The sequence below is a fragment of the Danio aesculapii genome, chromosome 17, assembly GCF_903798145.1.
Source record: "Danio aesculapii chromosome 17, fDanAes4.1, whole genome shotgun sequence".
NCBI classification, from domain to species: domain Eukaryota; kingdom Metazoa; phylum Chordata; class Actinopteri; order Cypriniformes; family Danionidae; genus Danio; species Danio aesculapii.
Window position 1 is genome coordinate 21,301,302 of NC_079451.1, and position 26,523 is coordinate 21,327,824.

Genomic DNA, 26,523 nt, shown 5'->3' on the forward strand with positions numbered 1-26,523 from the left:
TGTAAACACAAAACAACTTCTGTGAAGGAAATTCCAAGCAGTTTTACAGAAAACCTGATTAATAAAACGTCAAAGAAACAAAGCAGTCATGCCATAAAAAACATTTTCAGATATAATACAAATAACTATTTTTATAGATTCAAAGCAGCCAGTGTAGAACAAAGCAATGATGCTTGAACAATATAGTGATTGGAATGCCCTGAAGTGATGGCTCATCCATATTCAACAATACTGACATCTATTGGTTACTGCTGGGCAAAAAAAAAAAATCAGTATGCACCACTACAAAGGTCACACAAGAATCTCATTATGGCTCCTTGTTATTTTATTATCCTTTCAGAATAAAGTGTACAGTCGCTAACATCATTAAAGACAACGAGTATGTTAAACTTAACAATCTCTACTAATGTTTGAATGAAATCCTGTCTTCATGGATGCAGTTTAGTTTAGCTTATAACAGCATCACCTTTAACACTGCAGGGGAAAAAATAATAATCAATACACAGAAATGCATCAGAGCGTACATACAAGGAATGTTACATGATGACGTAGTGATGTTGTTTATACACACATACTTTCTCACAACAAACTGGCTTCCTCCATCTGCACAATATGTTACTTGGCAAGCATAATATCTCCTAGAAAGAGATTTGATTTATTCGTATACCTACAAACATGTGTACAATAATTCATCTTGAATTGAGCGCCACCTTAATTTATCTCTGTGAAACTATGATCCCATTAAATGGATCACAATATGCGCTTGTACTGCTGGTCAGCATACAGGTTGTGCTGTGATATGGTCATTATTTCTCTGGGCTCGGGCACTCGTCCTCCTCCTCCACACGGGGTTTGTCAGTTTGGCTGGAGCTGGCAGGGGTCTCGCTGTTCTGTGTGGGCAGGAGAAGGTACTCCAGCTCTTCTGCATTGATGGCCACTCTTTCAGGAGACAGCCAGCGCTTGAACTGCTCCAAAGCACTGCAAGAATACCATGACGGAATAATTACATGCGGACCTTTTATTCAACATAACCACTGACAGGAACTGTTCTTATGTGCTTTGACATATCATTTTAACACATTGAATTAACACAGTCTCTTAATGATGCCTGTTTTCTTTAGTGCTTCTTGAAGCTTTGAATCTTGGTAAAAATCGTTTGTTTTTCGAATAAGTGGTTTGAAGTGCATATTACATTGGTATAGTCCATTTCAAAACCTTTCAAAAACTCATTATTTCTACATTGGAAGGATTCGTATTATACCATATAATCCATATAAATCATGGTATTCACTCAGATCCCAGTGGTGAATCACTTAAGAGTTTGTAGATGTTTTAAAGGGGACCTATTATGCCCTATTTTTTTTATAATTTGTAAGTCTCTGATTTCCTTGAGCGTGTATGTAAAGTTTCAGCTTAAATTCTCCACATATACCCCCGGTTTCACAAACAAGGTTTAAGGCTAGTCAAGATTAAATTGCAGGTTTGAGCTGTCTCAACTCAAAATAACCTGTAGTGAGATGTCTTAAAATACATCAGTGTAATTTTTTTTCTCCAGGTGCACACCAGTAATATATTTTTCTAAGTCCATTTTTATAAATTTGTCTTAAATAGCCTAATTTACTAAGGCCTAGTCCTGGCTTTATCTAAGCCCCGTTTGTGAAACTGGGCCGTAATTATTTTTATTAAATTGTGCCATATTGGTGATTGTCGCTTTAAATTCAAATGAGATGAGGGCGGAGCTACAAACGCCTATAGGTCAGCATAGTGGCAGATTCAAAACAGGACTAACGTTATCACTAAAAAGAAGTGGTTCAGTAGAAAGCCATCTATCAATTGTGTGTTCTAATGGCCCATTTCCGCTGAGTGGCACGGTACGGTTCAGTACGGGTCCCCTTTATCAGGCTTGTGTCTCCACTGCCAAAGGTTACCAATGGTACCCTTTTGGTGGGCGTGGTGTACGACAGAAAGCTGCAGTCGACATCATTCTCGCTCGAGGAAATGTCAAAGTAAAGCTGTATGGGTCATTCGCATATCATATGAGAAGCACTTCTAACAAAACAGATGCTTTATACACATAAATACTTGTGTATAAATGTTCATTACTAACCTTTCTATGAACATGATTTGATCATAGCTGCAGATCAGTGATAGCCTACAGTCAGTGCAAACCTCTCATCTGTATCTTTAATCTTCACCAGCACATGTAACCTCTGTTGGAAAGTAATTCTGTCATTCCGAGTTTATAACAGTCCAAAAAGTGATGATAATAGTAAACATGGCAGTTTGTTCATGTTTTAAGGTGGCTGAAAGAATCATTTGCTCCTTTGTTTTATCGGGCTTTGTTATTTCAAATAAAGACGCGCACACGAGCTCGCTAGAGAAACCACTTGCGCTTTTAGATGGCCTTGTAAGCAACAACAGGACACAGGGCAGATTCTGCTCTTCTTGGCTTTGTGGCTGTTCATCAAGATGACGACGAGGTTTGTTTCAGCTCGGGTCAACAATGGCTCGTTATTATATGTATTTATTATTACAATGTAATTTCTTGGCTGTGTATTTAAAAAAATGGCACTTCCTTTGTTTTTATTCCCCTGGCTTGTGCACGTGCGCTACGTTTCTCTGTGAACCAATAGCGTTAAGCTGTGCGTCTAGCTCCACTTTTTGGTACCCTTTTGTCATGCTAGGTGCCCTTTCGAAAGGGTACCAAAAAAGTGGTACAGTACGGTTTGCTTTTTGGTACCTTTTAATAGTGGAAACGGCCATAAAAGCATACTGACCTGTACCGTACCACTCAGTGGATACGGGACATAAAACTCCACATTTATAATGCCTCTTAGTCGCTGACATTATCTTCAGCATTTACAGTGAAAACTCAAACCGTGTGTTCACACAGCCATCAGCGAGACCATCAAAGTAGCCAGAAGTCATTCATTTTGCAATGGGAGCTGGCTGCGTGCTCTGGCGAAAGACTCACAAGGTGTTTAGGATGTTTTGAGCATTAGGAAGAGTTGAAATCAGGTCAACTTTATGGTATGGTGCAGTTCGGTGGCAACTTATTAAAAGTACAAGTCCACCACTTGAGAGGGGTTCCAAAGATAAATGGTCCAACAAACTTTGGTTTTGTCCACATTAGTTCCCAGGCAAATCAAAGCAAATAGGTTGATTATTGTAATGTAGGATGCACACAAATTAACATGAAGACCAAAGCTATTAAACATCTATAAACAGCATGATAAAACTAGACTAGCACTTAAACATGAATACATAACCACATCATTGGTAAGGCAGATAGAGGTAATAGAGGTAAAAAGTGGTAATTGCGGGTGGCTGCTTCTCACTCAGGGCTGTTTATGCTAATGAAGAAGAGATCATCACTAATGGGCCTCTAATGAAGTGTACAAAGAGACAATGGCAATCAAAGTATTTCTGCACTCTTTATTAAAGTGTGATTATAAAATATTGAATTAATTTTTACAATAAAAGGCTGGATATGTTCACACACTGTTGCCCCACAACTGTGTTTAAACCAATTATAAAAGTGATTTTTGCATAATAGGTCCTCTTTAATGAAAAGCAATATGGAACAAACAATTAAAAATTTTGTCTATCAAAAATGTATAAAAAAAGATTGTGCATTATACAGACACATAAAGCATAATGATAGTAGATGAAAAGCTGACTGTTTACCATCAATTGTTGTAAATGTGTTTGAAAAAGCCAATTTTACTCCATCTTTTGCTTGAGTTTGTTGCATTTATATGATTTTCACCACCAGGTGTCACTAGCATGTGGTGTTTCCAATGGTTCAAAACTGAACCTTTCTGCAAAGCAATTGGTTCAGTTTGTTTCTCCCATCATTACTCTTTTCTGTCTTTTATAGTTTAAACCTGAGTAGCTCAGAAGCCTGATTGATTCATCTCCATAAATATGCAGTACTATATCTTATCAAAAACTTTAAATAAGTATGCACTGATATGGATATGTTGACACAGACTGACAAATGTGACAAATCCATAATTTAATCAACCAAAATTCATTTTTGTATCAGGCCAATAATAAGAAATTGTCTAACTTTACAAGATAAAATAATAAGCAGTTAGTTTTGCTGAAATACCTAATTCACGGAAGAGGCTATTGTACAGGATCAAGGACCTGAGATATTCATTTTTAAATTCTACATTTTTTCCAATCATCTAATTCGGTGAGAAATCTTGGGGTGATCTTTGATGACCAGCTATTCTTCAAGGACCACACTGCTAAGACAATCTGCACAATCACAAAGATTTTCACTATTCAACATAAGGATCAGACCATTCCTGACTCAGCATGCAGCACAATTTCTGGTCCAAGCTCCTGCGATTTCTAGGCTGGACTATTGTAATGCTCTTCTGGCTGGTCTCCCATCTTGCACCCTTCAACCTCTACAAACGATTCATGAAGCCGCAATTTGTCTGGTCTTCATTGAGCAAAAGTCACACCTCCCTTTATCCCCCTGCACTGGCAACTGGTCGAAGCTTGCAACAAGTTCAAATCATTGATGCTTAATAAAACAACAGCCACTGCACCCTCTTCACCCTGATTCTGTAAGTCTACACCCCCTCCAGGTAAGTAAGCGAGTGTCGTCTCCTGGTACCATCACAGAAAGGCTCTAAATTACTTTCCAGAACATTTTCATTCACAGTTCCTCACTGGTAGAATGATCTTCCCAATCCCACAAGGATTGCTGAATCACTGGCATCATTCAAACACCAATTGAAAATGCATTTAACCACATCATAAAAATACTTTTCCTTCTTGCTCCTTACCCAAGCTTATTTTTTCTAGCAGTATCAATATATGCGATTAAGTATCACGTGCATATTTCCTCTTTGTGTTGAGTTGCTTAATATCTTCTGTATTTTTAAGTTGCTTTGGACAAAATCATCTACTAAATGACTAAATGTAATTAAACTGTCACACAACAAGAGCATGTTAATATATTTTTATTTTCTTTTTGGGAAAATATATTCTTATATAATTAAGATCTCAAAATAACAAGATACCACTTCGCAATAAAAAAAAATAAAAAACCTGCAAGATGCTAACACATAATTTTAGGATATAAACTCTTGAGAGTGTATAATGATATTTAAAGGCACAGTATGTAGTTCTTGCTGCTAGACAGCACATACTGTATTCACAACAAACAAAGATGTAGTTTGCTGATGCCGTGACTGAGTGTGAAATCATGTTCAGGTATGAGATAAAGTATTTAAAACTTATTATCATGGTAGTATGAAGCAGAGTGAGACTGAAAGCCATTGAAGTGAACAAGACCACTTAAGCAAATGCTGATAAGAGACGAATACGACACGGCACAAAAGCAGCAGAGCTTTTATTATGCCATAATAGACCACTTTCAGTTCTTCTACTCATGAACACATGGGGAAGAAGCAGTGCTGTTATTTCATACTAAATACATTTTAGGGTCCTATCATAATTCTGCACTGTGCAGTCTGATAAAATATCCAAAATATTAAAGCACATTTGGCATCTTTCCCTGTTTCCAATTAAACCAAAATGATAATTAAGGGTGTATGACATCATTAGCATTAAAATATTTCTCCGTATTTGAACGTTCTTCTAAACTTTTGGATAATGTACATAGTCAGAAAAATATATAACACTACTCTAATGATTTTAGGATATTTTGATAAACAAAAAATCTTACATATTGTGCCATTAGGTTAAAAAAAGAAGATGAATTTTTATTCCTTTTTATCCCATAGCAAAAATAGGATTCCATAGACCACATGTCACAAAAGATTGTGAAATGATTTTAGACTATCATCACAATTTGCTACTCCCACCAGAGTGGGCATCTTATCTGGCTAGCAGCTGCAAGCACATTTGCACACTTGTTATCTGTGATGTCAGGGCACAGACACAATCCAAGAGTAAACCTAGTTCAGGCAGAACAAATTTAGTGTTTATATTGGCCAAGAGTTCTGACCTTCCCCTGACATGCTACAGTGTAATGCTTAAACTCACTGGTGTGGAAGAAGGGCCAAATAAATGTATGCCATATAAATATGCAGTTAACATTGCATAATAATTCTAGTAATTTATGCCTTTTTATAATGAATGGCACCTTTATTTGTACAGTTATGTATTAATGGTTGATTAAAATGCTTTTTTAAAATGCCCCGGCATTTATTTGATTGAAATTTTAGTAAAACATTAATATTGTAAAACGTTATTACAGTTTAAAGTAACAGCTTATTTATTAGTAAACAATATATTGATATGAAAGCAATTTCAGATTTTTGAAGTCAGTTGCATCAGGAAGTCCATTGCACAGAAGTCAGTGTCAGCATTCAGGTAAATATATACTACAGAAATTGATTAAACAAATGTAAATCAATACTATAATACAAATATAGAATTTATACTGTATGAATTATGAGAGCAATCAAATTGTGATAATGATTTATTCAACAGTTCAACAAACAAGAGATCAATTTTGAGCGAGTTGCGATTAAGACACAATATTGTCGGTTTATTTTTTCAGGCAGAGTTAGGTCGATCTGCATTTTCTAATTATGCTCCATATATATGAAATGAGCTTCATAATGTACTGAAAATATCATCTGTACCATCAATCGCTATGTTTAAAAAATCTGTTTTCTATAGTCTTAGTGTGTATTCCTTTTTAAACTTTGTCATATGCTGAGGGCAAACGCATCTCAATGGCACATTCCTGATTAAATAAGTAAAATAAAAAAAATCCGAAATGGTTTTTCTACAAAACTGGAGAAGAAAAATGTGCATCTCTGAGCAACACGGCAGAACTAATCATTTGATCCAATGATTCATTCATTAAGACAGTTTCCTATTGTAAATTTTAGCATCATATACATGTATCTATTACAGGCCACATATTAGGGTTTCCAAATCCAGAACTTCCAGTCTACCTGTGTGTACTCTGTCTGTCTCTCTTTCTGTCTCTGTGTCTGTGTCTCTGTCTGTGTGTGTGTGTGTGTGTGTGTGTGTGTGTGTGTGTGTGTGTGTGTGTGTGTGTGTGTGTGTGTGTGTGTGTGTGTGTGTGTGTGTGTTCAACAAGACTGGCATTTCGACAATCTCTATACCTACCTCTGATCGAAGTTTCCCTCCTGGAAAAGTTCTGAGGTTTGGGCATCATGGAGGAATCGATCCCAGCACTCCTTTTTTGCCTGGGACAAAGAACGCAGCATTTCCCTTGATGTTACTTCACTTGACTGTCCCTTGATTCTCTTCAGTCGATTTTCTGTGAAGTAGCAAGGTACCATGCACTTACAAAATAATTCAACAGGACATATATTAAAATACAGAGTAATCAGATATAATCTCCTGTACCTAAACCGGCAATGTAAACCTCAGAGTCAGCCATTGGTTCCCATGGGCTGAAGGTAGCAGCTCTGGGAGAGTCTGTGTGAGGGTCGTCAGGAGATGAAGGCTCAAATGAGTCTGTGAACTGTCCTCCATGCTGTTCCCGAGGCTCTGGCAGACTGGAGCAGATCTCTGACCACAGATCACCGCTAGATCGGGCCGCGTGGCTTTCGAATTCGTCAATCATTATGATTATCCTGATTATTAAAGCACAGATTTAATAGAGAATGCGTTTATTAAAAGTTTGTTGTTTACACGCGTAAAAAAACATTGGAAATTAACATTAGTGGATTTAAAATCTACAAAAACACATGACAGTCTGGTTATTCTGTGAATACATGTAAAATTTCAGTGGCTGATTGTTTACATGCCAATGTAACGTTATCAAAACCGATTGTTGACATATTGGTTCTCATACAAGTCAATTTAATGAAGCTGTATAAAATTACAAGTCGTACAACGAAAGCGGTGGTGCTTACCTTAAACTACGATGCTCTCGGCACACCTCAGACCTAATATTATATATTAAAAGGATAAATAAATACAAGCATTAGCATGTCAAACCCATCCTTCTGCTTTTACTGCTGAGATGCACGTAACCGGCAGGGATTACCCACCGAATCGGATTGGCTGTTACGCCTGTCAATCAGAATGTTCGCGAATGTAATTGGTCCAAGTGATATGTTTGGAAACTCGACTTCCGTCTACTCCTTCTGCACGTTGACATCGGGTCGAAATTTACGAGTAAGATTTTTGCTCCGCTTTGACAGTTACTTACTTTTGAGTTATAATAACCTAACTAGCCTTTGCTAGCATTTTAAATCAATCTTGTTCAAACTTGTTCTCGGTGCGCTGCGTAATATTAATTCTTATTGCTCTGTGACGTTTTGGTCTTGCGTTGAGAAAACTGCGTCTAACGTAAAGCCCAGTGTGTTGCGTATGTTGTAATGCTCTCTTATTTCACTGTCTATCTGATATAGGGCGTGCAGAATTTAGGTGCGATTCTCACGTTTGTTGACCTGAATCAAGGACTCATGTTGGACGCATCAGCGGTCTGAGGTCCGACAGCAGGTAGATTCAGATATTAAAACTATTTAAATGATTCGAACAAACACAGTAAAGATTGAATTCTGTGTTTGCACAACAAACTTATGTACCATGCTGAATAAAGAATTAAAAAGTGATGAGCCTACTGTTGGCTCAATTTTAAGCATTGAAGACTAGGAAGTGTATATCCTACACACTAACATAAGCACACATTTATAAGGCTGTGGAAAAAAAGTCCATTGAATAATTGCATTTACTGGATTTATTAGGAATGGGTTTGAGTAAAATGTTCATATTTATATCAGGGGTGCCCAAACTTTTTCTTATGAAGGGCCAAAAACCAAACTTGACTGATGGTGGTGGGCTGAAGCTAAATATACCAAACTGTATAACATTAAAGTCATGGTAACTTCCTAATTTAATAATATTTAAAAATATAAAGAAAAAATACTTTAATTGTATTAATAATTATATATTTTTACATTTTATAATGTACTTCTTACAATATAACCATAAACAATCTCATTTATAACACAGAGTTTAATGTTTTTGTTTTACTTGATAGATGAACATGTGTGTCCTACAAGGGTTTTTAGCAACATGCCGCACATGTACACTGGTGATCAAAATTAGAGAACAATTTATAAATAATTGAACAATTCTGAAATAACGTCATCTTCACTGCTCAACAGTCGAAGGAGTTTTTGTCCCGTCTATACCATGCTACCAGAACACCTTTTCCACAAAAAAAACTAAGGCATTTCAACAAAAAACATTATTTTGCAGAAAACACACTGATCAAAATTAGAGAACAACAATGACTGTAGCATGGAAAAAGATTACAGCAAATTTTTCTGAAGGTTACAACAATCAGCAATTAGTAGGAAGTGTACAGGCCTCTGCTCTGAATGACTTCAGCACATCTGCGGCCACAGGACAGCACTAGTCTCTCACACTGCTCTGGTGGGATTTTGGTCCACTCTTCTTCCAGTCTCCTCCACAGTTCAGTGACTGTAGTGGGTTTCTTGGCCATAACTTTGTCGCCAAGGATTTTCCAGAGGTTTTCTATTGGGTTGAGTTCAGGACTCTGGGCAGGCCATGTCATTATATCAATGTTTTCAGTTTCAAGGAATTGCTTTACCCATTTTGCTGTGTTACATGGAGCATTGTCCTGCATGAATACTGCGGGCTGATTGGGTGATGAACGCAGGGAAGGAACCATATGTTGTTGAAGAAGGTTCTGATAAACATTTGCATTCACTCTGCCATGTAGCTGTATAAGAGGCCCAACTCCTGCTGCAGAAAACATACCCCAAACCATGACACTTCCTCCTCCACTTTTTACTGACTTCTTTACACACTTTGGGTTCAGTCTTTCTCCAGTTTTTCGCCGAACATAATGTTTCCCATCGGACCCAAATAAATTAAACTTGCTTTCATCACTGAAGTGAACTTTGGACCAGTTCTCCTCTGTCCACACAACATGCTCCTCAGCAAAGCTTAGTCTAGCCTTTTGATTCTTCCTGCTAATGAGAGGTTTGGTCACTGCAGAGTGGGCTTTCAGTCCAAATGCTCTTAAACGTCGAGACACTGTATGACGAGATAGATCTTAACCCTGTTCAGCGCTGAACTGGTGAGCAATTCCAGCTGCAGTGTGGAAACGATTGGCCATTGAGATCCTCCGCAGTATTCTGTCCTCTCTTGTATTTGTCTTCCGTGGACGACCAGCCTTCTTGGGGGACTTGAATGAGTTTGTGATGATGTAAATTTTCAATATTCTTGAAATAACAGATTTGGAACGACCAGCTTGTCTTGCTATGGCTGATAGGGTCATCCCTTTGGCTTTCATCTGGACAACCTGCTGCCGGAGGCTTTCAGTCACTTTAGAATGGCCCACCATCTTGCAGAGTCAGTGAAACTGAAAGTTAGGCTGCCAGGTAAATAGGGGTTGACAGATAATCGGGGAAATTAGCACCAGGTGCCAGATTAACACCAATAACTGGGAGGTATCTGAAAGTGTTCTCTAATTTTGATCAGTGTGTTGTCTGCAAAATAATGTTTTTTGTTGAAATGCCTTAGTTTTTTTGTGGAAAAGGTGTTCTGGTAGCATGGTATAGACAGGACAAAAACTCCTTCAACTGTTGAGCAGTGAAGATGACGTTATTTCAGAATTGTTCAATTATTTATAAATTGTTCTCTAATTTTGATCGCCAGTGTATATCTGTCAACAAAATGTCTAAAAGAATGTGTTTTAGGGTTTCATGACCCATTAAAAATCTGATTAAATCACAACATTTAATTGAAACATTTAATTTTAGTTTAGCTTTTTTTTTTAGCTCAACAGGTAAACAAACATACAAACAAATAAAAGGTTATTTTAAAGTAGAAATGATGATCTCTAGCTAAGGGATTCGCCCAAACCTTCCCCATCTGATTGGTTTGCGGGCCAAATCGAAGGTTACCATGGGCCAACTTTGGCTCGCGGGCCCCAGTTTGGGCATCTCTGATTTAGAGTCTTTAGATTATAACATTTGACCAGAATAACAAATGTTTTATTTCGTTGAGATTCAAAAATATGGCTTATTTGTACGCTAATTAAAAAATGGCTAAAGTCTCAATATTATACTTGAAAACATGGCACTTTTTATATTATTCCAAAAATAATCTAAATTACTTTTCAATATTCAATATAGATGTATATTTAAAATATATCTATATGTAATTTGTTTTTCCCATGAAATAATAACTTGTAGCTGGTGTATGTTAGAGTGAATTTACATCCTGTCCAAACTTGGCAGTTGTTCTTGTGGACTGATCGTGAAATCAGAATGTAATTTCTTTTTGCAGGCCGTGCTTAATAGGCAATGCAGTCTGTCCTCAGACTGGCAGCAGTAGCGGTCCCTATGGGTTTGCTGCTCTCCAGAACCATGGCATGGATGTCTAGTGGCAAAACACATGTAGAGCTCATCACTCGCTTGAGAGGTTTGAAAATATATAGAGATATACAGTATATAGATAAAGGCTTGTTTTTCTGCAAGATTTCGGTTAGTCTAATTAATTATAGCTGCATTTATTTGATAAAACTGCAATAACTGAAATATTATTTAAATGTAAAATAACTGCTTTCTATATTATTTTGAATTAATGATTTACTGCTTTATTAGTTGATGAAATCTGGAATTACTGCTTAAACCGGTCACACTTTATTTTGATGGTCCATTTGTTGAATTTAAGTTACATTGCATCTACATGCCAACTAATTCTCATTAGATTATAAGTAGACTGTTAGGTTGGGGTTAGTGTTAGTGTTAGTTGACATTTACGTACTTGCAAAGTTTCTTATAGTCAGTTAAATGTCTGTTTAAGGAGCAGTATCAGCAGATATTATGCAGACAGTCTACTAATACTCAAATGGACCATCAAAATAAAGTGTTACCCTTAAATCATATGAATACATTACATTTTAAAACATACTCGCATAGAAAACAGCTCATTTATATAATATGTCATAGTATTACTGTTTATACAATGTTCTTAATTAAATAAATGCCACACTGGTGAATTTCTATCAAACAAAAAGTAGATCCTTCATGTTTTTGACCAGTAGTTTTTATAGTGAACACACAAAGCAATTGTACAAATGTCTTCACACAGATTTGATGTCATTTCCTGGAGTCCCGTAGAGATTAATGTGTCTTTCTGTGACAGATCATGGAGTCATTCGCAACGACAGAGTGTTTAATGCCATGCTTGCCACTGATCGAGGGATTTATTCCAGAGACCACCCGTACGCTGACTCTCCCCAGTCCATAGGTGACCTTCTTATTTCAGCAAACATATTGCTTTGACTGCTTGAAGCAAACTGAAAAGAGTGCACAACCATTTTTCACTTAAACAACTTTTTTTTTTGTTTTGTGCAAAGGATACAAGGCTACAATCAGTGCCCCTCATATGGTAGGTCAGAAAAACACATGTAAAAGTCGATGTTACTGTCAATTATAATGCATTATAATGACTGATTTGTTGTGTAGCATGCACACGCTCTTGAGGTTCTCAGTGATAAGTTAACAGAAGGAGCCTCAGCACTGGATGTGGGTTCTGGAAGTGGATATCTCACTGCCTGCTTTGCCAGAATGGTAAGTCTTGTTTAAATATATGTTTATTAACATTTGACTTTCAACTTAAGTTGAGCTTTATTGTCATTCTACATGTGTGGACATACAGAGGAACGAAATGTCATGTCTCGCATGACATTGGTGTTACATAAATGAATCATGAATAAAAACATAACACTGATCATAAGAGCTATTTATAAAAAAACTATGCATAACTAACATATACTATAATAGGGGTGCCCAAACTCGGTCCTGGAGGGCCGGTGTCCTGCAAAGTTAAGTTCCAACCCCAATCAGACACCCAGGTGATCACCTGACTAATTAAGCTTCCTAGAAACATCCTTGCAGGTGTGTTGAGGCAAGTTGGAGCTAAAATCTGCAGGACGCCAGCCCTCCAGGACTGAGTTTGGACACCCCTGTACTACTTAACTATATACATTAGACAGGCTATGCAAGTACTTTTAAATGAGACTGAAGATTGTTGTGCAGGATATTGTGCAAGAGAGATATTAAAGGTTTTATATTGTGCAAAATAGTTATTTAAGGTTGTAGCAAGCAGTGCAACATGATTGTGGTACATTCATAGTAAACATCGTTTTCCTTATTAATCATTGTTTTCCTCATTGAAAATGTGTTTCTTTTGGTTCCTTCAGTTTTGAAGACACTGTGGGATTCAAAATAAAGTCAAACAAATATTCAAGTTCCTGAAAATCCTAAAAAGATGGAAATACAGTACTACACTGGAATTAACAGTATTTCCAAATGTTGCTATTTTTTTCAATAGTCAAGACACAAGTATATCTATATTACAAAATTAAGGATGAGCTTATTCCATCTCATTTTTAGTGACAAACTATTAAATTATATTTTATAATGATAATTACAGTTGAAGTCAGAATTATTAGCCCCCCTGAATTATTAGCCCCCTGTTTATTTTTTCCCCAGTTTCTGTTTAAGGGAGAGAAGATTTCTTCAACACATTTCTAAACATAATAGTTGTAAACTCATTTCTAATAACTGATTTATTTTATCTTTGTCATGATGTCAGTAAATAATATTTGACTAGATAATTTTCAAGACACTTCTATACAGCTTAAAGTGACATTTAAAGGCTTAACTAGGTTAATTAGGTTAACTAGGCAGGTTAGGGTAATTAGGCAATTTACTGTATAACGATGGTTTGTTCTGTAGACTATCGAGAAAAAAAAATGCTTAAAGTGGCTAATAATTTTGACCTTAAAATGTTTTTTTAAAAATTAAAAACTGATTTTATTCCAGCCAAAATAAAACAAATAAGACTTTCTTCAAAAAATTCAAAGGGGGGCAAATAATTCTGACTTCAACTGTATATATGGTCAAATTTGTGGTCCACATTAAATTTACTAGCTCATTTATCTGCATAGTAAGCTTATTAAATGCAGTCTACTTTTTGTTTCAAACCAAGTTTATCATTCAGTTTAACATTTATGTAAAAATATGATTGTTATAATTGTTCTTGACAGATTTTGGGTATAAAAACATTTATTATACAGTGTAAGTGACTTCTCTAAAGCATCTTATAGATCATATCATAGCCATAGTAATTGTTATTTGCTCATAGATAATACACAATTAAAACAACCCACTGACTCAAAAAAACAAACAAACATCCATACACTCTTGCATTCACACACGCACTCATACGCTACGGCCATTTTAGTTTATTCAGTTTACCTATACCACGTGTCTTTGGACTGTGGGGGAAACCGGAGCACCCAGAAGAAACCCACACCAACATAGGGAGAACATACAAACTCCACATAGAAATGCCGGCAGGCCCAGCCGGGACTCGAACCAGCGACCTTCTTGCTGTGAGGCGACAGTGCCACCCACTGAGCCACTGTGCTGCCCATTTAAGAAATCAATTAACACCTTATTACATTTCTATTGCGTTACCAGGCAAAATGTATATGTATTTACTCATTTCTTTTTGTAGATCGTCATTATTATTTACTGTGTTTATTCTACAGGTTGGGCCCTCTGGAAATGTAGTGGGAATAGACCACATAGATCAACTGGTGCAATCCTCTGTGAAAAATGTCCAGGCAGACGACCCAGAATTACTTGCCTCTGGACGAATTAAATTAGTGGGTGAGGGATTAATATAATTATTATTCTTTTATTCACTGACATTGGTTCTGTTAATCTAAGTTTAATAACATTTGTGTTGAAATGACATTACATTACAAATGTTTAATGTTTGTGTCCACAGTGGGTGATGGACGGTTTGGTTTCCCTGATGAAGCCCCATATGATGCCATTCATGTTGGAGCAGCTGCTCCTACACTCCCGAAAGCTGTACGCACAGAATGAATCTGATTGAATTCTTGTTCACATGCCCTGCAGTCATCTTATTTAAACCTGTGCATCAACAGCTCCTGGAACAGCTGAAGCCAGGTGGGAGACTTGTTTTGCCTGTGGGCCCGGAGGGTGGAAGCCAAGTTCTGGAGCAGTACGACCGACAAAGCGATGGCACGTTCCTCAGAAAACCTCTGATGGGGGTGGTTTATGTCCCACTGACAGACAAGCAACACCAGTGGCCGGGGTACGTTTGAGTCCCTAATGCCGAGTTCAAACTGCATGATTTTCAAAGTAGTCGTGTCACAGATGTTTTCACACTGCATGACTATCTGGGGTAGCATTTCATGGCTGCTTTGTTTACATCGCAAGATAGATCTTGGACAGAGGACAAATTTACTGTAGTTTTTCCTCCATTTCTTGGGTCCAAATAAACTGAAAATGAGCGCTTTTAACATCTCCCCCAACCTCCTGCTGGCCTGCAGGTACCCACACTAGTAGATGCTGCTCTCTCATTGGCTGTAGGTAATCACCGATGTTGTTTTCAACCAGAAAACATTTCACATGGCATGATTTGAATCACCGACAACTCCAGATATTTAGCCTGCCAAATATCTGACGGGAGTTGGCGACTCATTGGTGATTCTCTCAGATCGTGTCTTTGATAGTTCATACTATGTGATTGTTATTCACATGACCGAGCACCGATTTGACTGAGATTTTAGGCATTTGTTGGCGATTTCCCAAAACCTGTCGGCGAGTCAAAATCAGGGCTAAAATCATGCAGTCTGAACCGAGCATAAGGCAAGACACTGCAGGTGAACAGGGTGAAAAAGACAAATAATAATAAATAACTCATGTTTATTACCAGACTTATTAAGGTGATTGATTACATTCAATTGGATTGCAAGTTTTCTGCAAAAATGTTTTATTTAAATATGCAAACAAGCCATTATTTATGAATGATAATTTGCAGACATTTCTACTTTTTATTTATAGGTTTTTACTGAGGGGGATTTGGTAATCTCTTTTTATCACAGCATAATTTAGAATGTACTGCAAACAGCCAGAAAAATTCATTACCATTATTATGCATTATTTAAGGAATAAAATGTCAGGCATGTGTTCAAGGTCCTCACGGGTCATGGAATTTCTGTAATATCAGGGAATTTTAGAAGTCTAAATTGTAAAAGTTTATTCAAATCATTAAAAGTCAGGGAATTTTATATATTTTAGCTCAAATCATGGAATGTCAGAGAACTTAAAGTCATTTCCAGATGTTATAAGTCAGGGAATTTGACATTTTTTTGCCCAAAAATCTTAAATTTCACTTTCTCAAAATTAATATTTTCTGCACCGTGTTTTTTATCTTGATGTTGTACGTGTTTTGCTTATTTTTATGTTTAGGATATTTTTCAATATAATTTTATTCAAAATCAAACCTGCAGTGCTTCAGGGGTAATTAATGCGTTGGTGCTCTTTGCGTAAGGGATTCATAAAGATAAACAATGAAATCGTAAGTCCAAGATACTTGAAAAGCAAGTGAAAAAATAATTGTATTAATTTTTCTGCTTGTCAAAACAATCACTTTAGTCAAGTGTAGTCACCAGGCTGTTAAAATACTGTTTGCTGCTGTTTATTGACTGCATGTTGACCTGTTCATTATAGGTCATTGAAATTTAGCTTTTTATTCAGTGAAAGTTTGGGGAGCTTGCCACGTGGGTTAGAATGGGAGCTCTATTTAACGTATGAAACCTTGGTAAAACGTTTAACATAAAGATATGAATTAAACTGTAAAGTTTTGGGGTATGTAAATGCTGCTGAAGTGGAGATTTAGTCTCAATCCAAAACAAAAAACCCATATAAATAAAACAGGCCTTTAAAAATTTCACTACAATTGAAATCTATAGACACAAACTGATACATGTCACAAAATAAACAATTAAAAGTGCATTTTGAATGATCCATTGCATAAAGATAAGCCCCAAAAACCCAAAATCTCACAGGTTCATGAAAAAAGCTGTGTTTTGCCTGCAGGGTCTGGCTTTCAGAGATGAATAAAAACACATTGATTTGTACTGTACTGCAGCTCATCTGAAGTCTGTGGCTGTTGATTTGTTTCTCTTTCCAGCGATGAGCTCTGATTGCAGTATGGTTACCCCTGCAGGAGATGGCGCTGGTGCTGTGGTTCAGAAAGCCCGTAGTGCTGAAGAAAAGCCTCTCATCCCATCTCACCTGCTGCCTAGAAACACAATCGGCTGGATCCTACCGATTCTCGACTTAAAACTGAAGTTCAGATGCAGAGATTGCTAGAAGACTGAAACAAGCTCAGTAGGTGGTGTGTCTCTTCACATATGTTAACCCTGAGTGAGCAAGAACTTCCATATCTAAGGCTTGTGATCTCAGTATGCTTCATAAGTGGCCCTGTGCTCTGCTTATTCAGCATATTATACAGCAAGAAGCAATGGAATAGTGTACTGCTGTCATGGTACCTTTTAACGTCTCACTACTAAGTTAAATGCCAAGGCTTAAATAAATTGCAAACAATACTTTTAGGTATTGGAATTTAGTATTAGTTAAAAATATATAGGTTTTTTTTCCATTCTTATGCGCATGAGTCAGATTTTGCTGTTGTCTAATCAGCTGTGTAATTTAATTTAACGTTTTTAATTAAGGTAGATTTTTTTGTATTAATCTACATGGTAAATGTAGACTGTTAAATGTACACAGAATAAATGTAACATAATACAAAAAATGTGTCTTTTGCTAATTAACATATCAGTATACTTTGCCAGGGGATTGTAATATTTTGAAGGACACCTAAAGGGACTTCTGAGTCTCCAGAATGTGTCTGTAAAGTTTCGGCTCAAAATACCTATCAGATAATTGGTGGAGGCTCCAGAATCTGCCCATGTTGTTGTCTGAATAAATTGTAATAGTTTTTGTAGCCTGTGGCTTTAAATGCAAATGAGCTGATTCTCCCCACCCATCATGCCACGTGCGTGTCTGCCTCTCATCTTGTTACGTCAGATAAACAGCAGTCAGTGACAGAGACAGACTCGGATGAAGCTGAAATATAGCTCATTATTCAAAAAACCAAGAACGTTTGGATTTGACTGTCATTATTACAAACATGCTCGGTTTTAAAAACGTTTTAAACTTATAAAACTTGTATAAGTCACAGACAGTTGTAAAAAATATTTTAATCCCAGTTTATTTGCAAAAAAAACCTATGTTTTGTATACATGGTATTTATAGAAACACGGCACCTGTCAATCAATTTGGTGGGCGGGGAAAACCGCACTCCTACGTCATGTTGCAGTGGGCCTCAAAATCACTGGGATTTGGGTCCTATTTTAACGTCAGGAAGTTTAAAAAAAGAGACTTGTTGTGTTTCTATTATTGCTCCAATATGACTCTGGACCTACACACAGTTCTGTCCAAACAGCTTACAAAAGTTGATTTTCATCATAGGTCCCCTTTAAATGCCACAGACCTTCGTATATGTTTATATTGTGTGAGGGGGCTTCATCAAACTTAGCTTCTCTTACACAGACCCTACTATGATTTTATTTAAAACGTTTTATGCATTTATCCTAACATTTCCTCGGACCCCCAACATAACTTAAGTTTATCTGAAAAACATTAAAAAATCCCTGTACTATTCTATATGATTTCTGAACAACCATATAAACAGGAGAAAGTGTATATATATAACTATCATAATATATAATCATACACTATTATATATAAAAAAAGAAAAATAGGCCCATAATATATCAGATGAAGATATGTCATTAAAATCTATATAATTGTATAAAGATTTAGGACTAATCTAAATCTTAGTTTGAAATAAAAATACACATATATGAATATAGGTTCTACTTAATTTGCCTCAGAAAGTGTATAAGATAAAATCAATTACAACATTTGAGTTTTTTATTGAATACAAGAAAAATAGCCTCAGTGCATTGAAGAGAAAACACAATAACAAAAGTTAGGAAAGAGAGAAAGAGGAAAAAACTTTACGAAGCCCTTAATCATAAAGAAAAAAAAGATTATCATAAGCTTTAAAAAACTTATTGGTCTTCTTATTAATAAGAGATTCAATATTGAACTAAGTTTCAACAAGTTTTAAATTAGGATATTGCCTTTATCAACTTATTTTTGTGTATAAAACTTGAACAATAAGATCAAGAGCATGATCATTGCCAGAGAAACACAGTAATATATCTTTCTTAGACAAATTTAAGTCATATTTAAACATTTAGATGATAAATAAAAAATAATGTTGCAAAGTTTACTGTGAGTGCAATTATAGAATAAGTGAAGTAAAGTTTCTTCATGTACATTGCAGAAAGTACACAAATTAGATATCAAAATAATTAGCAATTTGGGACTTTGTAGGATATACATGATGCAAAATCTTAAAATGTATCTCTCCTATTTTGTTGAACTTTTCAGGTAATAACCATGCTCTCTTCCATTGAATACTTTCTGGAAAAATTGGTCCAAAAAATGTACATCTTGGAGAGGTTTTACAACATTTTCCTTTTTTCTTTTTTTTTTTAAGTAAACTTTTATTTAGAAAAGAAGAAATGTACAATATAAATCAGGAAGTAATCTGTAGGAGACTGGAACACAAGTACATACAATTACACAGTGATAAGAACAGTTAGTAACAATAAATAATAGAAATACAAAAAATAACAAAGTAAAGAGAAAGGAAGTGCAAAATTAAATGAAACAAAAACACAGAAAACATTAAAGACTAACTTACTGGAAGCATGATATTTTCGTAAGTTTCTATTAACTTGCAGAATTTGTTGTTGTTTGATAAACATATAGCTTTAAGCAAAGAATCAATTTCAATAAAAAATTGGCAAATGAGGGAGAGGATTTAAGAAATGTTTGTTTGTGGATAAAGAATTTTGCATATAATATAAAAAAAGTTATATATATATTCTTCATTTTTATTATTGGGATTAGAATAATAACAAATGATAAATAACATCTTTCAATTTAAATATTTGTTTTGTTAATTTTGATTTATTCAAATAATTATACAGATCTGATCAAAACTTTTCTAAGATTTTACATGTAAAAACATGTCAGTCAAAGTTTCCTCATTTTCCTGGCAGAAAGAACAAGCAATTGCAATATCAGTACATTTTGAGAGAAATGCATGCACCGGGTATATTTTGTGTAGAATTTTAAAATGTATTTCCTTTGCTTTGTTTTGGGATTACATATTTATATGGGAGAAGCCATGTTTACAACATTTTAATGCACAGATATTTCGCAAACACATGACGTCACATTATGTCATCAACACAAGACGGAAATAGTTCGCTGAGCCGCTGAATGGCATGGTTCACGTGTGTAAAGGGGAAGATAACACATTTACATGCATTAACCTTACTTAGATTTGGAAGAAGAGAAAATAGTAAATTTATAAAACGCGTGTATCAGAACAGAAACGTGAGTGCTGAAACTCAGAGAACGCACCTTTCAGTGCTGAATGTCAGGAGAAACAGCACGCAAGTAGAGTCCTCAAAACACCCGGTCAGCACACATTTATCACTATACGACATGGACAATAAAGGTGAAGAAGGCGGCGGAGACACGGGCAGCACTGTCAAAACAAACTGCGGGAAACGTAAAAACGAGGAGACGGATGAGGCTGCAGGACACGGCAGCGGTAGGAAGCGAAAGCGCGGCGGCGGAAAGAAGCTGCGGCCAGGTGAGCGGTACGTGCCTCCCCCGCAGAAGCGCAACACCGGCGTTAGCTTCAGCCAGGAGCACTTCGCGGAAACCTCCTACTATTTTGAAGGCGGTCTGCGAAAAGTGCACCCCTATTATTTTGACTTTAAGTCTTACTGCAAGGGGCGCTGGATTGGTAAAACTCTTCTGGACGTTTTTAAGAAGGAATTTCGGGCGGAATCTTTGGACTACTACAATGCTGCTGCCAAAGAGGGGCGAATTAAACTGAATGAAACCCCCGTGGAAGACCTGAATGTGGTATTGAAGGTAAGAGATCACTTGATTTTTCCTGCGTCGCCATATATGTATGAGCAGTGTTGGGGAAAGTAACTTTTCAGAGTATTACATTACAATATTTAGTTACTCCCCAAAAAGTAACTAATTGCGTTACTTAGTTTTTGCTAGGTAATGCGCTACGTTACTTTTGCGTTACTTGACCTTACCTTTGCTGAGGACAATCACGGAAAATCACTGTCCATTGAGACAATCTTCTGTACTTTTCCTTTTTGTAGTTGAGTTTAAAATAATAAACATATTCTCTCGTCGAGTGCATCATTAAACGTCACTACGGTCGTTTTAATTCAGCAATTTATAAAAAAACAACAAATCAATTAATATAAAAAGTAACTAATATTATTTCTTATTGTTTTAAAGTTAACTTAAAACTTAAAAGTTATATTACTGTTACATATCTAGTGCTACTTTTAATGTGACTATATACTTTTAACTAGGTACAGTGCGGTGGCATAAATTTCCTCTGTGAATTCAGACATCGAATATTAAAATGCCACTTATTATAATAAATTACATTCAGAAGAACACAATTAAATCCAAAATTTTGAGAAGTCTTGAATATCACTTCCATGACTTGTTAAATATAACAACTCTAACAAATTAAAAATCTTTAATAAAGTCAATGATATGATTGTGATGCTATTTATACTGCCACATTAAGTAAACAAATCATGATGGTGCCAATAGCCTAGTGGTACTGTGCACTGACATATAGCACCGACATGCTCATGGTGACCCAAGTTCGATTCCCAGCAAGAGGTCCTTTGCTGATCCTTTCCCTCTCTCTGCTTCCAATACTTTCCTGTCTAAAATCTCTACTGTCCTATCACAATAAAGGTGAATAAAACCAAAAAAATTTTTAAAAAGTAAACAAATCACTAACCCACTTCTCAGTTTTCAGTAGGTTTACAGAATATTTCTAGTACAATAGAACCTTCTTATTTAAATATGTTTCAGTTACTTTGTATACAAGTTCTCCAAACTGTAAGTGCAACTCCTAGTTTATTCATTGTTTTGTTTTACGTCTAGAACAATGACTTGTTGAGGAACACTGTTCATCGTCATGAGCCTCCAGTATGCGGGCAGCCCTTGGAGCTTCTGGTGGATGATGGTGAAGTGGTGGTGGTGGATAAACCCGCCTCACTGCCTGTGCATCCCTGTGGCCGCTACAGACACAACACTGTCATCTTCATTCTGGGAAAGGAGAAAGGTCTTGTTGGCCTCCACACTGTTCATCGACTGGACCGCCTCACCTCAGGTGTGTTGCTGTTTGCTCGAACACTCGAGGTCTCCAAAAAACTGGACACAATGGTTCGGGAGAGACAGGTGAGACATACCAAGAAATCTGGAGAATTCTGTGTTAAGTCTTTCACAGTTTGTTCTCCATAATTATTACAGCCATTTTAGAGAATAGTTCACCCAAATATTCCTCATTCATTCATCCGTTTTCTTTGTGGCTTAGTCCCCTTATTAATCAGGGGTCACCACAGTGCAATCAACTGCCAACTTATCCAGCATATGTTTTATACAGCGGATGCCCTTCCAGCTGCAACCCAGCACTGGGAAACATTCATACACTCTCATTCACACACATACACCACGGACAATATAGCTTACCCAATTCACCTGTACCGCATGTCTTAGGACTTGTGGGGGAAACCGGAGCACATGGAGGAAACCCACGCCAACACAGGAAGAACATGCAAACTCCACACATAAATATCAACTGACCCAGCCGAGGCTCGAACCAGTGTCCATCTTGCTGTGAGGGGACAGTGCTACCCACTGCGCCTCCGTGCTGCCCCACCCAAATAATAAACATAATATTTACTCACTCTACTCATTTCGAACCGGTTTGAAGGTCTTTCCTCTGGTGAACACAAGCAAGATATACTGAAGAATATTGGAAAAAATGGCCGTTGACTTCCATCATATTTTTGTTCCTACTATAAATATCAATGGCTGCTTTTCTACTTATATTCGTCAAAATATCTCATTTCTCTTTCCTCTGGTGAACACAAGCAAGATATACTGAAGAATATTGGAAAAAATGGCCGTTGACTTCCATCATATTTTTGTTCCTACTATAAATATCAATGGCTGCTTTTCTACTTATATTCGTCAAAATATCTCATTTCTCGTTTTGTGTTTAAAAGAAGAAAAAAATCATAACAGTGTAGAGCTCAGTGCTTCCCACACAAGTATATTCGGTGGTGACACTTAATACTTAATTTAAAACTTAATAATAATATTATTTTCCTCCTTTACACTTTTTTTTTGTATCCGTCCAAGAAAGCCAAACATTCGCGATCGATTAACCTGTGGAACATCTTCTCTCGTTCTGTCTGTTTCCTACTGCTGGTTCTGTGTGCACGAGAACTTTCAGCACTTACACTGACAGTCATGTGCACTACAGACTCACTGAGATGCGCCTTTTGCGTGCGACCATAGTTTCTGAATCTCCTAAAATGTCCAGGATTCGGCTTTTACTTTCGCTCTCTAAAGTTACCATAATTTGTATGAGCGGGCACAGCCGCGAGAGAAACATTAAATGATTAATCATTTAATAAAGGACTCAGATAAACTTTACTACAGTATATACTCAAAGAGAATAAAATATACTGGCTGCAAAATATTTGTACACCATTAGAAATGACTAATCAACTAATTTGCCTTATTTAAATAATCTGATCTTTATATTTTAGTAATTATTATAATTTTTAGATAACTTTTTTCTGTTATCTATTTCTCATTTGCTGTATATTTTATTAATTTAATGATGTTAATATATTACATACTTTAAACATATCTAAAATGCTTTAGCAATACTGTGTCATGCCAATAAAGGAACTTTAGAGAAGGAGAGAAAGAGAGCAGCCTTTACCTGTCAGTGAGTGCACATGGCTACTAAATAGCATAAAAGTAACTGAAATAGTGGATTTCTTTGATTTCAACAGCCTTTTTTCTAATAACTTTATCCTATTGAAAAGAAAAGGTGTATAACAGTGTCATCATAAATAAAAATATACAATGAGAGCTATTGGAGTTCGAGTCAATGGTGAGGAAATGAAAAAATGGGTGAAATATCCTTTTAATGTAAAAGCTATACTCTCACTTGCTTTGGAATATTCTTGACCACAATCTACTTGTGGTGATCAGTATAAAAAGACAATGTGTGTCACTTAATGTAGGATTATTTTGCTGTTATGTTCAATTTTCAACATGAATTAACATTTTTCAAATGTATTTTTCGTTTTTTAAAATTTCCATCTTTATTTAAAAGGAAAAAAGAGCTTTAGTCCTTCAATTAAAATGTTTTAATGAAGCAAATTTTTACTATAAGCACATAACTGTCAATGCATTTGCATTTGAGTGTCATTAGTTACAGCATTTATTTACTGTCATTCCTTTTAGGTGACAGAACTACAGTTGTGCATTGCTTGTTTGTGTGTTACTCATTTCACAGTGCATTAATTGATGTAACAAACATAGCTTTTAAGGATTTTAATGATGTATTTGAAAATGCAGAAATCAACTAAAATTAATAATTGCTAATAAAAATAATTATTAGTTGTAAGTTTTCGTTAACTAATGTGATATCTCATTACACTTACCTTGATTTAATCATATGGAATAATTGGGAAATGAGAGTTTGATTAGAGAATTTTAATTTAAATGAGTTTTAATCATGACATACTGATAAATGATTATTTAATCCCAAAAAAAAAGAGATGTATACCAAAATTAGATCTAAAGCATCATGTACACACAACAGATAATTAATAAAAGTGTTACCACTTTAGTTTAAGTGTCAATTTCCACTATTATCTACTGGCTTTTTACCTGACTATCATTAAGATATCGACTGTTTATTAATACTTATAAACTATAATCTTATTCTACATGCTTAATCCTACCCAAAACCTAAACCCAACTACTAACTAGTTACAATTAATAAGCAGCAAATAAGTAGTTTATGGATATAAAAGTCTTAGTTAATTGTTTGTTTATAGCGAGAATTGTACCTTTTAAAATAAAGTGACTTTTTTTGTGTGACTTTATCAATCTTTTCTTCTTTATTTCCCAGTTAGAGAAGGAGTATGTGTGTCGTGTGGAGGGAGAGTTTCCAGAGGCAGAGGTGGTGTGCGAGGAGCCCATCCTGGTGGTGTCTTTTCGGGTAGGTCTCTGTAGGGTCGATCCCAAAGGCAAAGAGTCACGCACCGTCTTCCAGAGACTGAGCTTTAACGGACGCTCCAGTGTGGTCCGCTGTCGGCCTCTCACAGGACGCACGCACCAGATTCGGGTTCACCTTCAGTTCTTGGGCTTCCCAATCCTCAACGATCCCATCTACGGCTCTTCCGCGTGGGGTCCGAACAGAGCGAAGGGGGGGCTGGTGGGTATGAGCGATGAGGAGCTCCTAGAGGCTCTCATCGAAGAACATCGATCAAAGGAGAGCCTGCACTTGCTGGATTTGCCTGATGAAGAGGTTTCGGGAAAGACAAAATGTATGGATGACGCTCAAGGACGCAATGAGCAAGTAACGCTGCTCGAGTCAAGCGGTGGCTCCAATGAAGTGGCACTGGATGAAGTGAAGGCGGAAAGTAGGCAAGATGTTCAACAGAGCACATCTGAGTCAGTGGGAGGGATAAACGGGGCATGCAAAGATAACAAGGATTCAGCCTCCGATGAAGCCAGCAGAACTGGGAGATCGAATGATTTTGTTAGAGATCATTTATGTGGAGAGTGTAAAATCGTAAGGCCTGACCCGACAGAAAAAGAGTTGATTATGTATCTGCATGCGTTACGGTATAAGGGACCTGATTTTGAATACTCTACTCAACTGCCTAACTGGGCCAAAGAAGACTGGATTCAGGATTAAGCTAAAGTCAGATGTGTTCATGCAGTTTTGTTGGCGGACTCTACCACACAATGATCATTCAGTTACTAAATATATGCAGTGTGAATTGCAAATAATTTAAAAGTTGGCTCTTTTTTGGTTAGTACTGCAGCACATTGCTGTGTTTCATCTATTTTTTCAGTTGCTTATATTTGGAAAGGACCTTATATCATCTGACATGATCATACAGCAATAAAGTAGACTTTATTATACAAAAATCTGAATACTGTACTGACTGAACTATGGAGGACATTTTTAAACAATTTTTTTGTTGTTGTTGGGGGTATATTCAGGAGCAAGTCAACAGTGATTGAAAATAGCTAATGAGCAAAGCTAAGACCAGAAATACACAGCCTGATCTAACGAGGAAACGTAACTATTTTACGTTTTGTCAGTTTAGTGGCGAATTCGCACAGTCGTGCGAAAATGTATGATTTCAAAAAGCTGTGGCACCCAACCCCACCCCTAAACCCAACCATCATTGGAGGATGAGCAAATCGTACTAAATTGTACGAGAGAAATCATAAGAATTCATATGAATTGCCCACTAAATCAAAAAGTTACGAATTGCTGTGAAATTGTGTTCGAAATATATAATGGTTACAGTGTACAATTCAGCATCTTTGTCTAAAAAATGAGATGGAGTAAAATATAATTCCTTAA

The 26,523-nt window shown here is 36.4% G+C and overlaps 3 protein-coding genes across 6 annotated transcripts; 2 read left to right on the forward strand and 1 right to left on the reverse strand.

The window, feature by feature from the left end:
• Window positions 1–283: 283 nt before the first annotated feature.
• On the reverse strand, window positions 284–8,013 carry ccdc32 (coiled-coil domain containing 32). 2 transcript variants are annotated; one of them, XM_056477147.1, is made up of 4 exons: window positions 7,887–8,011; window positions 7,375–7,604; window positions 7,132–7,285; window positions 284–978 (listed from the first exon to the last, which is right to left on the reverse strand). In XM_056477147.1, the coding sequence occupies exons 2-4, from the start codon at window positions 7,592–7,594 to the stop codon at window positions 807–809; spliced, it is 546 nt and encodes a 181-aa protein (XP_056333122.1). In that variant the 5' UTR covers window positions 7,595–7,604; window positions 7,887–8,011; the 3' UTR covers window positions 284–806. The 2 variants fall into 2 exon arrangements, with proteins under 2 accessions (XP_056333122.1, XP_056333123.1); XM_056477148.1 differs by lacking the exon at window positions 284–978 and having other exon boundaries at window positions 7,128–7,285; window positions 7,887–8,013.
• Window positions 8,014–8,109: 96 nt separating this feature from the next.
• pcmtl (l-isoaspartyl protein carboxyl methyltransferase, like) lies at window positions 8,110–17,643 on the forward strand. 3 transcript variants are annotated; one of them, XM_056477144.1, is made up of 10 exons: window positions 8,110–8,151; window positions 8,388–8,478; window positions 11,302–11,436; window positions 12,163–12,267; window positions 12,377–12,408; window positions 12,486–12,590; window positions 14,579–14,699; window positions 14,821–14,906; window positions 14,984–15,153; window positions 17,074–17,642. In XM_056477144.1, exons 3-10 carry the CDS (start codon window positions 11,319–11,321, stop codon window positions 17,108–17,110), a joined length of 774 nt encoding a protein of 257 aa, XP_056333119.1. In that variant the 5' UTR covers window positions 8,110–8,151; window positions 8,388–8,478; window positions 11,302–11,318; the 3' UTR covers window positions 17,111–17,642. The 3 variants fall into 3 exon arrangements, with proteins under 3 accessions (XP_056333119.1, XP_056333121.1, XP_056333120.1); XM_056477146.1 differs by having other exon boundaries at window positions 17,038–17,641; XM_056477145.1 differs by lacking the exon at window positions 8,388–8,478 and having other exon boundaries at window positions 17,074–17,643.
• A 2,611-nt stretch (window positions 17,644–20,254) lies between these two features.
• rpusd2 (RNA pseudouridine synthase domain containing 2) lies at window positions 20,255–26,078 on the forward strand. The gene is made up of 3 exons (XM_056476932.1): window positions 20,255–20,936; window positions 21,993–22,289; window positions 25,051–26,078. The coding sequence occupies exons 1-3, from the start codon at window positions 20,271–20,273 to the stop codon at window positions 25,840–25,842; spliced, it is 1,755 nt and encodes a 584-aa protein (XP_056332907.1). The 5' UTR covers window positions 20,255–20,270; the 3' UTR covers window positions 25,843–26,078.
• Window positions 26,079–26,523: the final 445 nt, after the last annotated feature.

Coding starts and splice junctions, on each gene's coding strand:
- ccdc32 (XM_056477147.1), bottom strand. CDS start 7,594: ATGATTGACGAATTCGAAAGCCACGCGGCCCGATCTAGCGGTGATCTG. Junction 7,286..7,374: donor GGTTTACATTGCCGGTTTAG/GTACAGGAGATT, acceptor GCTACTTCACAG/AAAATCGACTGAAGAGAATC. Junction 979..7,131: donor GAGGGAAACTTCGATCAGAG/GTAGGTATAGAG, acceptor GTATTCTTGCAG/TGCTTTGGAGCAGTTCAAGC.
- rpusd2 (XM_056476932.1), top strand. CDS start 20,271: ATGGCATGGTTCACGTGTGTAAAGGGGAAGATAACACATTTACATGCA. Junction 20,937..21,992: donor ACCTGAATGTGGTATTGAAG/GTAAGAGATCAC, acceptor TTTTACGTCTAG/AACAATGACTTGTTGAGGAA. Junction 22,290..25,050: donor CAATGGTTCGGGAGAGACAG/GTGAGACATACC, acceptor TTTATTTCCCAG/TTAGAGAAGGAGTATGTGTG.
- pcmtl (XM_056477145.1), top strand. CDS start 11,319: ATGCAGTCTGTCCTCAGACTGGCAGCAGTAGCGGTCCCTATGGGTTTG. Junction 11,437..12,162: donor GCTCATCACTCGCTTGAGAG/GTTTGAAAATAT, acceptor TTTCTGTGACAG/ATCATGGAGTCATTCGCAAC. Junction 12,268..12,376: donor TGACTCTCCCCAGTCCATAG/GTGACCTTCTTA, acceptor TTTTGTGCAAAG/GATACAAGGCTACAATCAGT.